Below are 16,597 nucleotides of genomic sequence, written 5' to 3'. Positions count from 1 at the left end.
TTTATAATGACTAGAACTGGAGTCGTATAGATGTACGTACTTCCTCAATCAACCGCTCTTCATGCTGCTCCATCTTCGCTCGTGTTTTTAAAAATGCCGGTCGTGAAAACAAACCAAACCGGGAAAGTAGGGAAGCGGAAGTGCGTGTACAGCGGATGTAGAGTGGACCAATCAGAGCCCTCTTGTCTGCGAGGCTTCTGCGGTGGTCACAATTTTTGGGAGGTGCGCGCAGAGCGTCTGCGAAGGTGGGGGGGCTACGCAGACACTGTCTGCGACACCGTCTGCGAGGACTGGGTTGTCAGCATAAATTGGCCTTTCCACAAGGCTAGGCAGACATTTTACTAAAGCTAGTGAGCTAGTCAACAGCTCTGAGTACTAACAATAGCCATGCTCGTTTACATTTGTTATGATAACGTGAAGTGTTTTCTTACATGTGAATGAGACACGAGGTAGTTGGATATGACAACATGCTACGTCGTCTCTCGTAGACTCGTCCTTCGGCGGTAATCAGGCAGCAGTGTTGTGCATGAACGCGTTCAAAAGAACGCGTTCACTGAACACGCTCGTTTTTCCATGAACTTTGAACTGAACGCAACAACTTTGTAATGAAAGAACTTGAACGTGAATTTGTTCAAATTATGCGACATGAACGACAAACATGAAGATGAACGAAACATGAAACCTGATGAATCGAGTGGCACGTCTACTTGCAAGATATTTTACGTTCTACTACTTCACTGTCAGTCTGATGTTGTTGTCACTCACTGCCCTGAGGTGCCGCGTGTGTGCAATGCATCATGGATAACGTAGTGTGAAGCCGGAGATAGTGGATGGCTCTATGATTTGGCTCCATACTACGTTACCCATGATGCAGCAGAGCAGAGTAGGCGTAACCCAGCGTTCCCTAGCTACAGGCAGCAGACAGCGCGCACACCACAGCCGGCGCACACTCACAGCAACATGGCCAGTGAAAGTTCAAGTAGCGGCACGGAGAACACAGATGAGTACAATGCCAAATAATTTTAGAAATTTGATTGTTGTGTGCATACACAGATGTGTACTGAAGAATGAGGCTATCTGAAGTTTTCCTGTTTTGTATTTTGAGAAATAAAAAGCCCTTGAGCATGCATCCCTCTGTCTGATCAATATGGTTGATATGGTCAATGCTGTTGATATGGATCTTAAAATAGCACTCCTTCAGTGTATATACATATTGGCAGTCATCTTTTTAGAAACACACACATTTATGAGGAAGTCTAGTTGTCGTTTATTAGAAGTTACTGTTAGTTGAAACTGAAAGCATTTGTTTGAAGTCACGTGTAACGTTTTGGTGCAGTGGTTGAGTCAGTGAAGAAATCAAAATATTTTGTCCTTTTTTCCATATATAGTATGTACAATAACTTCCATTTTGTGTGATAGAATATAATATCTATAATATGTGAGTAGTTTTGAGCTAGAATGTAGCATATGATTTTAGTCTTTATTTTCATATCCCACCTAAAAGTAAAATGAACTGAACTTTGAACTAGTTCAGAATTAAAACTGAACTATGAACGTGAACAGTTCACTTTTAACATGTTTGAACTGAACTTGAACTAGTTCAAAAAAAGTGTGAACTTGCACAACACTGTCAGGCAGTGTCTTGGAGGGTGGCCTGAAGGAGGGGGATTTCTCAGTTAGATACGTTCAGAATCTAAAGGCCTCTGCATGCTCTTGCGACAAGGCTTTCGCAGATAGCTTTTCGCAGACAGTTGTAATTTATCGTTGAGCGGGGAGTAATAGGCGTGCGCGATGTTATTCACCGCCACAACACAAGGGGGCGCGAAGTCGCAAAATCGCTAGGAGTAGTTGGTGGGTGTGGTTAGTGGAGTGTTTATCCTCCGGTTACTTATAATGACTAGAACTGGAGTCGTATAGATGTACGTACTTCCTCGATCAACCGCTCTTCGTGCTGCTCCATCTTCGCTCGTGTTTTTAAAAATGGCGGTCGTGAAAACAAACCAAACCGGGAAAGTAGGGAAGCGGAAGTGCGTGTACAGCGGATGTAGAGTGGATCAATCAGAGCCCTCTTGTCTGCGACGCTGTCTGCGGTGGTCACAATTTTTGGAAGGTGCGCGCAGAGCATCTGCGAAGGTGGGGGGGGGGGGGCTACGCAGACGCTGTCTGCGACGCCATCTGTGAGGACTGTGTTGTCAGCATAAATTGGCCTTAACTTGCTCTTGCTGGCTTCTCCAAAATTACTTACCTTGCCTTTAAACTAAAAAAGTAATCTTGGAAATTAATTACGAAATAAATCTTGGATGCTATTGAAGATCAGGTGGTAATTATAATAAAGATGTGTCATTCAGGGTTGATTTTATTTATTTATTTTTCTGTTAAATGCAGTTTCAGAGTTGATACAAATTGAAAGTGAAGCAGTAGAAGTAGTAGGTTTACTGAGAGCATAGAAAGCATTTCCTCAGATCAACCTAATTTCAGAGAACCGGTTGGGTCCTTCATACCAATGGATACCGTAAATTTGAGTCGCATAGGCTTACCGTTTGCATTATTCGTTTACTTTGTATGTTCATTGTTTCTTGGTTTCCCCACAGATGAAACTGCAGCAGTCGATTTTAGAAGTGCAGCTCTCCCCGTTAAACATTTTGTTGCTGGCAGTGTTGGACCAGCTGCAGGAAAAAGACCAGGCCAAGATCTTTGCACAGCCAGTTAGCATCGAGGAGGTGAGTGTAGTACTGGGTGTGTGTGTGTGGGGGGGGGAATCACATCGTTGGATCAACTTGCTGAAGTTTTCCTTCATGATGATAATTTTAGGGTATTGAAATTAAATAAAACTGTCCTTTCTGTTTTCAGTGAAATGGCCACTGGTTGCAGCATGATCATGCACCATGTAGGTTTAGCAAAACTTAACAGCCAGTCAGGTTTCACAATGCTGAATGGCACATCCGTTATGGTGGAAGTCTTAATGCTGACCGGCTCAGTTAACCCCAGACTTAAACACCAGCAAAAACAAGCGTGCGCTCATTGCAGGCAAACTAGCCCGGGTAAGCAAATTCTGTCCAGGCTTGTGGAGAAGTAGATCAGGATGCTGCTTATGTAGCAGTCACGAGTGTTTTCATCTCTTTTGCTTTTATTTGTTGTGTACGTTTAAAATGTGACGCACCTTGATGCTGTAACTATAGCGCATACTTTTGAAACCCACCGCCTGCTGCACTACACACTTCAGCTAAGCTGCAATGTGGCTGACAGTACAACGGTTTTTGCGAGGCAAGACTGACTGGAAGACTCGAATATTTTTATGTGAGGAGAGAATGCCACGTGTCGTCGCTAAAACAATGCCAATAACTAACATTGTTGACTCTGTCAAGGGCAAAAACTTCAGGACCGTTTTAGGAGAGGATGCATCACATTATCAGAGCCTAATCTAGGGCGCGTAATACGCGATAATACGCGTTTTTTATCTGTCTGTCGCACATCCACTTTTTGGGCGCGAGAGTGATATCGCGTATCTATTCATTTTGTCGCGCATTTATAAGTAGAGAGCGTATAGTTGCGTTTTACTGAATCTTGTGCATATCAATTTGTCAGCACCCGCTAGCAAGCAGTGCGGTAAATATAGCGTTGTTTACACACCAATCGGAAAATATCGGAAAGGACCGAAGTATTCCGAATGGTTTATTTAGCGGGTAAAACAGTTTTGTGAACTATTATATCATTGGTCACTGAACCGGAAGACAGTGTATCTCAACCAATCGTGTGAAGTGTTTTAAAAATACCCAAAAGCACATGGCATATCGTTCTGTCTCATCCAAACATAACATTCAGAGCCTCCAGGATTTCGCGATTTGCAACATCAATGCAAATTCAACCAATCCCCGTGAATTCAGGGCGGTGTTGCAATTCTATCCAATCACCGCAACTTTCCCGCAAATTTGACCAATCGTTGGCGTCGTCTTGCGGTGACGTCGACAAACTACCTTCCGCTAGAGGTCTGCGCGGGTCGGATTTTTCAGTCCCGCTCCCGCCCGCACCCGCATTGTGCAGTCCTGCTCCCGCCCGCGCCCGCAAAGAATTATGATTTTCAGTCCCGCTCCCGCCCGCGCCCGCAAAGAATTATGATTTTCAGTCCCGCTCCCGCCCGCGCCTGCCATATTTTGTCCCTCTCCCGCCCGCAAATCCCACATGATGCAGACGTTCGCGTTATTTCTCAGGAAAGTTCTTGTCTTGACACAGCGTGATGGTGCCCCGCCCCCTACTTTGAGTGGATTTGAGCATAAATATCTACAGCTCACGTTCATGTTTGTTATTATTTACCTTGTTTCTGAATTCAGCATGTAGTGTCTCTAATAATAATAATAATAATTAGTGCTGTCAAGCGATTAAAATATTAAATCGTGAATCGCACATTTTTATCACATGAGAAACTATTGTAATTCTCTGATCAGCATAAAAAAGTGGATGGGCTTGCTTAGTCTGGCTAACGCGACTGTAAAGCTCTACGAGCTATTGGTCTGGCCAAGATATTAAGCCCAACCGTTTCCCAGAGCCCGTGGTTGACCCGCCTCCCTGAAATGCCTCAGTTTGCTACTGGTCGAAGCCAGAAAAGGCTGTGACGAAGCTTAAACCAATCACATCACTCTTTCCTCTGACGTATGCGACGCGACGGGGCTAACTGGTAGATTAAACTCTTACCGAAGCCGGTCGGGAGCAAGGCAAAAACGTCCTTCCTTTCAATAAATACCTCCAGGGCTGCTCTTTGCTCCGTTTACAATGAGAACTTCCCATTGAATGCTTTCAATACAGCATTCGTGAATGAAGCGCTTCCGGCATAGATTCTGTAAACAATCTATGGCTTCCGGTCGCAGTTCTACTACGTCAGTGCCTTGAACACGCCTCTACCGAGGGCCGTTGGAGATGCTCAAAGTTGATTGGTTCCCGATTTTTCGGGAGCTTGGAAGAGCTGTAGATAGCTTGCCTGGCCAGACTAAGCTCGCAACAGGCCCTCATGTTGCGTCACGCTTAGGATGGGCGGGCCCAGGCTAGGGCTTGCTTTGTACCAATGTTTTTTTTTTTTTTTTTTAAATTGCAAAGCAGAGCTAGTAAGAGAAGTGAATTGATTTACTGCTTGCGTTAGTCTACAACTCTAATCAGAGAGACAGGTTACACAGTGACGGTAGGCTTGACTCAATGCTATCCCAGAAATCCTTCCTGTAATATGCAAATTTGGCCGCCTCTGATTGGACAGCCAAATTTGCGTATTACAGGAAGGATTTCTGGGATAGCATTGAGTCAAGCCTACCGTCACTGTGTAACCTGTCTCTCTGATTTAGAGTTGTAGACTAACGCAAGCAGTAAATCACTTTACTCATGGTTCTCTTGCTAGCTGGGTGTGAACTGCGAGTCATTAGAGCAGGGGTCACCAAACTTTTTTCTCTGGGGGCCACATTGTCGTTCCTGACTGTGATGGGGGCCGGGGTCGGGTCAGCTATATAACATAGAATTGTATGACCCAGACAAATATGACCACCAGCAGGCCTCATTGTGTAGTAGAGATTACTAGCCTGGCACAGCCATCCCCACTACTCTATCCCCACTACTCTATCCCCACTACTCTATCAACACTACTATATCAACACTACTTTAGCCCCACTACTATATCCACACTACTATATCCCCACTACTATATCAACACTTGATTCCTGGCACATATTTGTTTATCTTTACTAGTGGTTTGCAAAAGTAGTAATCGAGTCTTCACACTTTGTTTTAATTTAAAATACCACAGATATTCCATTTATTTATTTTCTAATAAAAATAACATCAAAGCTGTCAAGGTAAGAAACATCTGCCTAGTTGAGGTGATTGACACTGGCAAAGGTGAGTGGAAAATTATAAATTGTAGGTAGGCCTGTTGATATTATTAATAATAATTGTGTGCAGCACTTAATAAAGGTCAAATAAATAGGCCTATGAAATAAATACATTTTAAAAAACAGTGAAATTATAATAATATGAGCAATAGATCAATAGATCACAGCAGTTGTGTTGTGTCCTGCACGTCATTGCTCTCATCCATGGCCAAAGTAAAAAACTCAAATTCTGACGCTTTCTCATTCAGTTGGTCATACACGTTGCCCCCCAAATCTTCGGTTCGCCTGGTCATAGTAGGTGCGGAGAGACTCACCGCGTTGAGCGCATCCTTCTTGTCGGGACACACCTCCTCGGCCACAGCAAGCATGCATACTTGCTTGGACAGCAGCCTGACGCAGATTATATTCTTTGAAAACCGACACACTTTCTTTACATACAAGACAAACTGCACGGTCCTTACACCGAACGAAAAAATAATCGGCGGTCCACTGTTCTTTAAAAACTCTGCACTCTCTGTCAGCTTTTCGCTTACCGCTCGCCATTTTGCTGTCCTGAACACTGACAGTTCTCTGCGCATGCGCTGCCTGTCACTGCTTGATCGCGAGCATATGACGAAAATTCGGAAAATATGAATTGTTCATTTTATAACTAAATATCAATTTTAATTGATAAAATCAACAAAATACAAGATGCAGACATGTTATTATTTGCCAAAAAGCAATTTAAAAAAATAGGCCATGACCACTTTTGGGGATTGCCTCATAGGGCCGGTTCAAGTGATGGGGGGCAGAGGGGCTGGGGGGCCGGTCAAAGGGGAGTGGCGGGCCGGATCTGGCCCGCGGGCCGTAGTTTGGTGACCCCTGCATTAGAGCGATCAAAGGATTTCCTGTTAGGGTGATCAATGGCAAATTTAAGATGCCATTCCTCGCTCAGTCTGGCAATCTGACTCTCTCTGCAAATTTAGGCATCTTAAAATGTTTTTATTAATGCCAAATAAAATATCCAGCACAAATTATATATGATAGACATAAATTAATAATTTATGCATTTTATTTCAAACACGTTTTTAGTTAGCGGGACTGCAGCTTATCACCGCTCCCGCCCGCGCCGCATATGTGCACTCCTGCTCCCGCCCGCGCGTGCATATGTGCACTTCCGGTCCCGCCCGCAATGAGCTTTCAAAATTTGTCCCGTGCCGCACTGCTTTGCGGCGGGTCCCGCAAGTCCTGCAGGACTCCCGCGGGAGTGCAGGGCTCTACCTTCCGCCTTACTTCCGTGTATACGTTCAAGAGAAGCAGCATGTGCGCAGTGTTGCCAGATTGGGCGGTTTTAAGTGCATTTTGGCAGGTTTTGAACATATTTAGGCTGGAAAACGTCAGCAGTATCTGGCAACATTGCATGAATAGGCTTAAATTCTGTTACTGAAAGTGTGATGTTTACAGTGAAGCACTGTGTGCACTTTATTTTTTTTTACTTAAAAATTAATGGATGCCAACATTTTTGCCAAAATGGTATTTTATTTTCCATTGTTTAGGCAGCTTCAGCATCATACTGTGAGAGTCTGTTCAGATTGTTTTTTTTCTTCTATGAAGCCTGATCCATTTATTTTATTAGTTTATAATTATTGTTTAATTTAGTCTTCAGGAGAGACTGCCTGCACACAGTACTAGTATTAATAGGGGTTTTTTTCTTACATGAAAGCTGAGGCATTTATATTATATTTTAAGGTAACTTCATGTTGTGCTGTGAGGTTCTATGCACTTTAACTTTTGAACCAACAGCTGCATTTGGATAAGTAAAGCCTATTTTTCTGCATTTTTGTAGTCCTGGTAATCTTACACATTCTACATGATTGCTAGTTTTTTTTTTTTTAGTAATTTGTTTAATTTTTCTTGTTGAAAGTTCAATTTAGTATTATGTTAATGATATTCTAAAAGTAAAGATTAATAAAACTGTTCTGTTTATAGATGTACTCTTGAAAATATCTACCAGTGTATTACTTATTTTTCTGTCCCCACTAACTGGAACAAATGAGGGATATTTTTACCCATGTTAATATTTTCTGTCCCCTGTTTCTACAACTAGTGAGGGATCTGTCCCCTATTTTCAAATTCCTAGATTAGGCTCTGATTATCCTCTGTCCAGGAGTATGTATACTTGTTCATTTCTGTGTCTATATTAATGCACTTAACTAGTTAACTAGCTTACCATGCATTACATTGCATGACATTTGTGTGCTACCACCTTATTTATATATATATATATATATATATATATATATATCACATTATCTCTAGCCGCTTTATCCTTCTACAGGGTCGCAGGCAAGCTGGAGCCTATCCCAGCTGACTATGGGCGAAAGGCGGGGTTCACCCTGGACAAGTCGCCAGGTCATCACAGGGCTGACACATAGACACAGACAACCATTCACAGTCACATTCACACCTACGGTCAATTTAGAGTCACCAGTTAACCTAACCTGCATGTCTTTGGACTGTGGGGGAAACCGGAGCACCCGGAGGAAACCCACGCGGACACGGGGAGAACATGCAAACTCCGCACAGAAGGGCCCTTGCCGGCCCTGGGGCTCGAACCCAGGACCTTCTTGCTGTGAGGCGACAGCACTAACCACTACACCACCGTGCCGCCTATATATATATATATATATATATATATATATATAAATAAATAAATAAAAAGTCAGTTATGTTTCTGTGCAACTTCTGTGCAACCAAAACATGGGATTTGACACACACTGGACATTTCACTTGCTTGATGAGATGGCTCATAAATTTCACCCAGTATCTTCATTCACAAATATGCCTACTCTATATGGATATCAGAGACTCTGCCATAGACTTCAGGGCTTGACATTTAGCTTTTTTTACCCCCCCCCCCCCCCCCCCCCCCCCCCCCCCCGTTATCACTTGCCCCCTATTTTGCGAGTACTTTATTTATTTATTTATTTATTTGGAAAACCATAGAATAGTTATGAATTGCAACATAAAATTATCATGCGTTGAGTTGAAGTTTGGTTATTGATTAAGTTTATTATTAAGTTTGGTAATTGGTTACTTTTTAGTCAATTTATTTCCATTTCACATGCATGCAGCTGTTGTAAAGTTCAGTGTGTTTGTGTAGAACTCTTTCAGACTGTAGGTTCATTACTCGATAATGTAGAAATCATGAAATAGAAATCTATAACAAAGTTTGTATGAAGAAAATAATAGGATGCCAATACTTTTGAACAGTACAGTGTTTGAGAATATTTATATATTGTTTTTTTGCGATATTATCCACCTCTAGATTAAAAAACAAAAAACACACTGTCTCATGATAGACAGGATAATGTTTGAGTTTAAAATTTAGTGTGTAGGTTGTGGGTGCCTTATACAGACCTGGCAACCTGTAACTGAATCGGTACAGTCAGCCTGTTGGGGGACAGTGTGGGGTTTTTTAATAAAAAAATATATATGCATATATTTTGCACAGGACTGTGTTCCTCTGATAACAGAAACAAAGCTCCAGCTCTCTCTGCTCTTAATCTGTTTTTTCCTTTCAGGATTTTTCACGCATGTCGCTCCTTGTTGAGTTTTTTTTTTATGCCCGAGTTGTTTGAAACCAATCTGGGTTTTCTGTGTCGAATAAGGAAGCGGCTTCACCTTTAAGAAAATCAACCACTTTCATGAGGGAGCTAACTCAAATGCGAGCAGAAAAAAAAAAAAGAGATTTTTAAGCAAACTCTTCCATCCTCACTTCCAACTTTCTGTTTTTGTAAAATACATTTTAAATACAGTCGTGAATTTCTCTGGAGTTTGCAGGCTGAGCTCCTCTCATCGTATTCTTTAGCCACTCATTTCCTCGTTGTTCTTGAAGCATTTGCTTCTATTTGTTAACATTTCTCTTGATAGCAGGGAGACGGTAATGCCTTTTATCAATTTTCTGTTTGAATGAGCAAAAACAGCACAAAAATTAACCATACTGAAGACAGATTAAGCCTTGCTTGCATGAAAGACAGTGTCTGTCTGACCCCAGCTGTAATTATCACGTGATGCATGACGTCATGCACAAGGGGTCTATAAACAGTACGCGTACCATACTACAACAGCGGGGGGATATAAAATAACTTGCAAAGCAGTAAATGAAACCGAGACTAAGAAAACAGCCAAGACATAATGGCGGACATGTAGTGAGGGACGCTTTTAGGACCTGAAATAAAAGATCCAAAAGCCTAATTTTTGTGGTGCTAGTTTGCAATATATGCCCATTCCAACTTGCCCAGTCGGGCATGTTGGGGACATATCCCACTTGCCTGAATGCGTGTTTCACTTGCCCCAGGCAATCGGGCAGTCCTTAATGTCAAGCCCTGGTCTTGTAGCTTCTACTTCTCCTGGTATAAAATCCCTAAATATCCTTTCTCTTGTAGTTATGACAGTGAGAAATCCTGTCATCCTGTCAAAGAGAACTGGATTTGAATATCTCTCTGTTCATTTCAGGTACCTGATTACCTGGACCACATTAAGCACCCCATGGACTTCTCCACCATGAGGAAACGTATAGATGGACAGGCTTACGGTAGTCTGGACGACTTCGAGGCCGATTTCGATCTCATCATTGCAAACTGTATGAAATACAATGCCAAGGACACATATTTTTACCGTGCGGCTGCCAGACTGAGGGACCAGGGAGGAGTTTTGCTCAGGAAGGCACGCCGCCATGCAGAACGCATCGGCTTCGAACCAGGCACAGGCATGCACACGTGTGAACCACCCAAGGTCGAGGCACCTCCTCCTTTCTCTTGGGAAGATGGTGAGCACAAGTGGTGTGGTTTTTGATATTGTACAGATGGGTGAGAAACCTAAATTTCTGGTCATGTTTTGATAACACAAACAAAGATTACTGCTAGCATTTGAACTTAATTTAACAGCATTTAAATGTAGCTATAATTTCCTCGCAATGTGTTGATAGTCTCATGGTGTTTGTGTTTGAGAGATGCAATATAGAGACATAATAAGCAGAAATATTAAACACAAAGCAAAAGCTTGACTCAATGTCAGGTCAGTACTTCAGCCTAGCCTGCTGTTGTAATTCAAACTTTGTCAATGTTCCAGCCGAATTTAGCGAAAAATACCTCTTTTGGATTAACGAGCTAGTCATTTTTCGTTTTCTCACTCTATGTGGATGTAGGGCATAACGAATACCTGAACAGTGACTTCAGTAATGTAATACAGATGCCTGACATAATAATTCCTGTGAGCAGGACACAAGCTGAAGACACTTTCAGTGAACTTAAACCTGATTTTCATTGGTGCAGGCTTTATTAAGAAAGGAATGAAATACTGTGCGATGTGCTGTTATAGGAAATTCATTAACAGTGGGGTGGTATGACATTTGACGTCGAGTTTTACCGTTGCCACCTCAAAGTTGATTATTTTCCTATAACGTAATGTCCCAAGGTTGTCCGTGGATCCCAGATGCCTGTCAGAGCTGCTGGTATAGAAAATTAATCAACACCTTCTATAAAATCTGCAACTTGCTTGCTTGCACCCTCATGTAAAACGGTAGTCTCCGCCCCTAGTTAGCACTGTTTACTCAATACACAGCCATTATTAAAAGCACAACTTTCTCCTTTTCTCCATCAGTGGACCGGCTGCTGATCCCCGCCAACAGGCAGCACATGTCTCTTGAGGAGCAGCTAAAGGAGCTTCTGGAGAAGCTGGATCTGACCACGGCCATGAAGACGAGTCCTTCACGCAGTAAACGGCTGAAGCTGCTGAAGAAGACCATCAGTGACGTGAGGATGGAAATGAGCCTAAGAAGCACTTTGCCTCACTCCTCTGAACACGGAAGACCAGCAGAGGAGCCAGTAGCAGAGCCCAGCCCAGCTGAGGAAGGTTAGTGTAAGCTGAGCACATGAAAAAACTAGTTTGTTTGTTGTTGAGGTTTTAATACCCTGGAAACACCATTGTTGAGACTGTTTAAGCAGAGAGGTACTTCTGTAATCCTGATTCCCTTTTGAAAGTGTTTATTCAACTAGGACTTTCAGTCGGCCAATATGTATGTGTGGAAGTATCCCATTGTGTTAATAATTTATATGATTTAAATAAGGAATAAAACGTGTGCTGTTATTAAAAAAAAAAACATCCGAGTTATTGTTACCACCCTGAAGAAGTGGGTTGTTTTCGTTTAACAGCACATCTTGAAGTGTTTTGTTCCTTTTATACCACAGCAATTTGCCTATTTAATTCATTGATGTGTATCACTTTTTAAATGTTTATATTTACATTTATTGTTATGGAATGTCAGTGAGACAAGTTATAGTTGCTGTCAGAAGTTGACATACACAGACATGAATGTTATGGCAATATTGGGCTTTCAGTGATTTTTGCTTTGAACTGTTCTTTTTCTGTGGCAGAGAGATTAGAACCCCATGAGTTTGGTGCAGAAGTTTTAATTTTTTTTGGGGGGGAGGGTTTTCTGAAATCGACATATGGTCAAAATAACACACTGCTATATATTTAACATCTGGTTAAATTTCAGTCAGTAAGTTTCACCTTGACCAAACACTTTTGGTAGCCATCGTCAAGCTTCTGGCCGAATTCTAGTTGGGTATTTGACCAGTCTTCTTGACAGAATTGGGAGAGTTCAATTAAAATTTTGTTTCCTGGCACAGACTTGACTTTTAATTTCAATAGGGTTCATGTGAGGACTTGTTTAAGCTTAACGTTAGCCTGTTTTATCCATTCCGCAACCAGCTTTGATGTGTATTTGGGACCAGTGTCCTGTTGGAACTTCCAGTTGTGTCCAAGAGTCTGATGGTTTGAGCTTATACCGAAGAATTCTGAGGTAGTGATCGTCCTTCATTATTCCATCCACATTGTGCAATGCACCAGAACATGATGCTACCACCATGATACTTAACAACTGGTACAGTGTTTCTCTGTACCTCGGGCCATTGTGGCGAAACAACTCAACCTTTGTCTCGTCTGACTATTAAACCTTCTGCCAGAAGGCTTTTTCTTTGTCCATGTGGTCCACTGTAAACTTTAGTTGAGCTTGAAGGTGTAGATTTTGGAGCAGGAGCTTCTTTCTTGGGCAGCAGACTCTCAGTCCATGGTGATGTAAAACTCGCATGACTGTAGACAGTGACGCTAGTGTTCCAGCAGCTTCTAGTTTATGGTAGGCCTGTGCCTGGGTTGTTCCTGACCATCCGAACCAGTTTCTTCTAAGCTGAGAGTGACCGTTTGGGTCTTCCAGCAAAGTGGCTAAACTTGCGTACAATTGTTTGAATTGTTGATCTTGAAATCTGCAGTTGTTTAGAAGACGAAGAATAGGGCTTTTGAAGAAGCCTTTATTTGTCACTTATACATTACAACACAGTGAAATTATTTCTCTGCATTTAACCCATCTGAAGTAGTGAACATGCACATACCCAGAGCAGTATGTGTGTAATGAGCTAGGCACCTAACCCCCAGTATTGGGGCTCAAGGGCACCCTTGCTCAAGGGCACTTCAGTCATGGATGTAGAGGGAAGGGAAAGCACTGCTCATTCACACCTTCGCCCACAAATTTTTCCTGCTGGTCCGGGGAACTGAACTGGTGACCTTTTGGTCTCAGACCTGCTTCTCTAACCTTTAGGCTATGACTAAATGTACAAGAGACAATCCTGAGTTGTGTAAATCTACTATCATCTCCGATCTGCACTGAGCTCCTTGGACTTTCCAGTTGTACTGCATGTGGGTCAATTCAATGTGTACCATAAAAACAAACCCTTTTTATGTTGGCACAGAGACACTACCAGCTGTAGTCAGTCATGATCACTAAAAGGAATTTAAGAGGCTTTGGCACGTTAAGATATTTTGGAACTTTCAGTACTCCTGAATTAATAATTTGTGTGCGTGTGTGTGTGTTTTATTTATTTATTAAATATAAATTTTATGGTTATTTTTTATTTATTGATCCCATATTAATTTCAGAAAACCCAAAATAAATTCAAACTTGTGCACTAATTTATTAACAAGAAGCCAGAAATTGTCTGTTCTAAAGACTCTGTTTACTGATCATAACAAATTTACTAACACTGGAGACTCCTTCCATAAGGGATGATAAAATTCTTCTAACAAAGAACTCCACATCAATGATTGATTTAATTTTTTAAATAAAATGTTTTCTTAATATGTTTATTATTATGTGCAGAATTCACCAGACACATCCAAGTGTTTTCTATATATAAAAAAATCACATTGCAACATGCACTGCCCAGCCAAAAAAATAAAAATAAAAATTGCTGGTTGGATTTAAATAAGCAAATACTTAAGAGCCTTTGCTTGGGTAATTACTGCAGTGATTAATATATTTCAGCTGGCAACAATTCTTTTAACTGATGCAGCGAGTAGCTTCTCATTTCTGAAACAGCTATGTTAGAAGACATCCCGTTGTTGTGGAAGAGATGTTATTGTGTTTCAGAAGGGTCGAATTATTGGTCTGCATCAAGCAAAGAAAGCAACTAAGGAGATTGCAGACATGACTGGAATTGGGTTAAGAACTGTCCAACGCATTATTACAACCTGGAAGGATAGTGGTGAACCATCAACTTTTGAGGAAGAACTGTGGTCGGGGAAAAAAATCTTGACTGACCATGATCAGAGATCATTTAAATCCTTGGTGAAGTCTCATTCATTCTCATTATCTCTAGCTGCTTTATCCTGTTCTACAGGGTCACAGGCAAGCTGGAGCCTATCCCAGCTGACTACGGGCGAAAGGCGGGGTACACCCTGGACAAGTCGCCAGGTCATCACAGGGCTGACACAGAGACACAGACAACCATTCACACTCACATTCACACCTACGGTCAATTTAGAGTCACCAGTTAACCTAACCTGCATGTCTTTGGACTGTGGGGGAAACCGGAGCACCCGGAGGAAACCCACACGGACACGGGGAGAACATGCAAACTCCACACAGAAAGGCCCTCGCCGGCCACGGGGCTCAAACCCGGACCTTCTTGTTGTGAGGCGACAGCGCTAACCACTACACCACCGTGCCGCCCTTGGTGAAGTCAAACTGTTAAAAAAAAAAATTGGCAGTAGAACTTGCAGCCATGTGTAATAGTGAGAGTAAGAGCATTTCCACATGCACAATACAATGAGAACTCACAGGATTGGGACTAAAAAGCTGTGTGGCCATCAGAAAACAACTTGTTAGTGAGGCTAACTGAAAGAATTGCTTCAGTTTGCTAGGGAGCATAAAGATTGAACAAATGGAAAATGGTCAATGGAAAAAAGTCATGTAGTCTGAAGAGTACAGATTTGCCCTATTCCAGGGTGATGGGCATGTCAGGGTAAGAAAGGAAGCGCATAAAGCGATGCACCCGTCATATATAGTGGACACTGTAGATTGTGATGATCTGGGGTTGCTTGAGTCACTCGGATTGAGGCTCAGTAATGTTATGAGGCAATAAAATGAAGTCAGCTGATGACCTGATTGACCAGGTTAATCCCATCAAATTTTTTTCCCTTCCCTGATGGCACAGACTTAAATTTAGGGTTCAAATTGCGAAAAGAGTGCTTCAGGGAGTGTGAGGAATCATTTTTACCTATGAATTGGCCTCCACAGGGTCCTGATCTTGGCCCCATTGAAAGTCTTTAGGATGTGCTGGAGACTTTCGAGTGACTGGACTTTCTCATTGCCAGTACAAGATCTCAGTGAAAAATTAATGCAACTCTGGACAGAAATAAATGTTGACATTGAATAAGATTGTTTCAACAATGCCATGGTGAATGTGTGTGCCATAATCAAAGCTAAAAGCGGTCCAACTAAATATTGGCATTTGCGACCTTTTTTTTTTTTGCTGGGCAGTGTACAAACAAATGCATTAATATACACCAATAATTTGTATTTCAGAGTTGCTGTTTCAAGAATTGAATCCTTCTGATTTGGGAATTGAACCATGCTGTGGTGTAATGTGATATAATGTTGTATAAAGGTGAAACATGAATGCCTAACTTTTCAGGGATGGGGCTTAAAGTACCAGCTGGGCCCTTATTGACTCACTGTCCTCAAAAATAATTCATATATAGCGTGATGGATACTCGCATCTGGATCCTCAAAACATGTTACAAGGCTTTTTTTTTTTCTAATTTTTTTGTCAGTGCTTTTACAAACTGGACTAAGCCTTTAAGCCTTTTGTCTTTTTTCAGGAGATAAATCGGCCCCTCCAAAGCTGGAGCCGTCAGATTCTCAGCCCCCTGTCATCCGATCAGACAGCCCGTCGGAGCCGCCCACGCTGAACCCTGTGGAGCTTACCTCAGAGCAACATCGGCTTGGAAAGCCTGAGCGCACAGAGACGCTGAACGGACTCACCCGGGATCGGTTACTGATGGACAATGCTGATGTCAGTGTGGTGGCTACGTCCACCGTTGCTGAACGCTCGGCTCCTGTAAACAGGCGCACATCGGTGCTTTTCCGTAAGTCCAAAAACTCAAGCCCTCAGAAGGCCACGGGAGGAGATGAAGCCCAAATAGGCACCAAGACCATCCTGTCAGTAGTGATCCCCCGGCTGGAGACCCTGCTTCACACCAGGAAGAGGACGCGTAGTGCTAGCCGGGGTAGTGAACGCGAAGAGGAGATGTCTTCCAAGCGCCCTGGTACTGCCCAGAGCAGTGCAGAAGCACTGACACAACTAGATCATAACTATATCAATAGACAACTTGAGCTGCACTGTTTGGAT

The 16,597-nt window shown here is 42.3% G+C and overlaps 1 protein-coding gene across 7 annotated transcripts in view; it reads left to right on the top strand.

Annotated features, from left to right (window-relative positions):
- brd1a (bromodomain containing 1a) overlaps positions 1-16,597 on the top strand; it is a 38,475-nt gene that overhangs the window by 8,694 nt on the left and 13,184 nt on the right. For 5 of the 7 annotated variants that reach the window (XM_060903069.1, XM_060903072.1, XM_060903068.1 and 2 more), the window contains exons 5-8: positions 2,592-2,720; positions 10,365-10,677; positions 11,511-11,762; positions 16,068-16,514. In XM_060903069.1, coding sequence (XP_060759052.1) covers positions 2,592-2,720; positions 10,365-10,677; positions 11,511-11,762; positions 16,068-16,514 — 1,141 coding nt within the window. The remainder of the gene's footprint in view (positions 1-2,591; positions 2,721-10,364; positions 10,678-11,510; positions 11,763-16,067; positions 16,515-16,597) is intronic. The other 2 variants (XM_060903074.1, XM_060903075.1) reach the window with 2 other exon arrangements.

Source organism: Neoarius graeffei, chromosome 21 (assembly GCF_027579695.1).
Source record: "Neoarius graeffei isolate fNeoGra1 chromosome 21, fNeoGra1.pri, whole genome shotgun sequence".
Lineage (NCBI taxonomy): Eukaryota > Metazoa > Chordata > Actinopteri > Siluriformes > Ariidae > Neoarius > Neoarius graeffei.
Note: the sequence above shows the minus strand (reverse complement) of the source record. Positions and strands in the feature narration are given on the sequence as shown.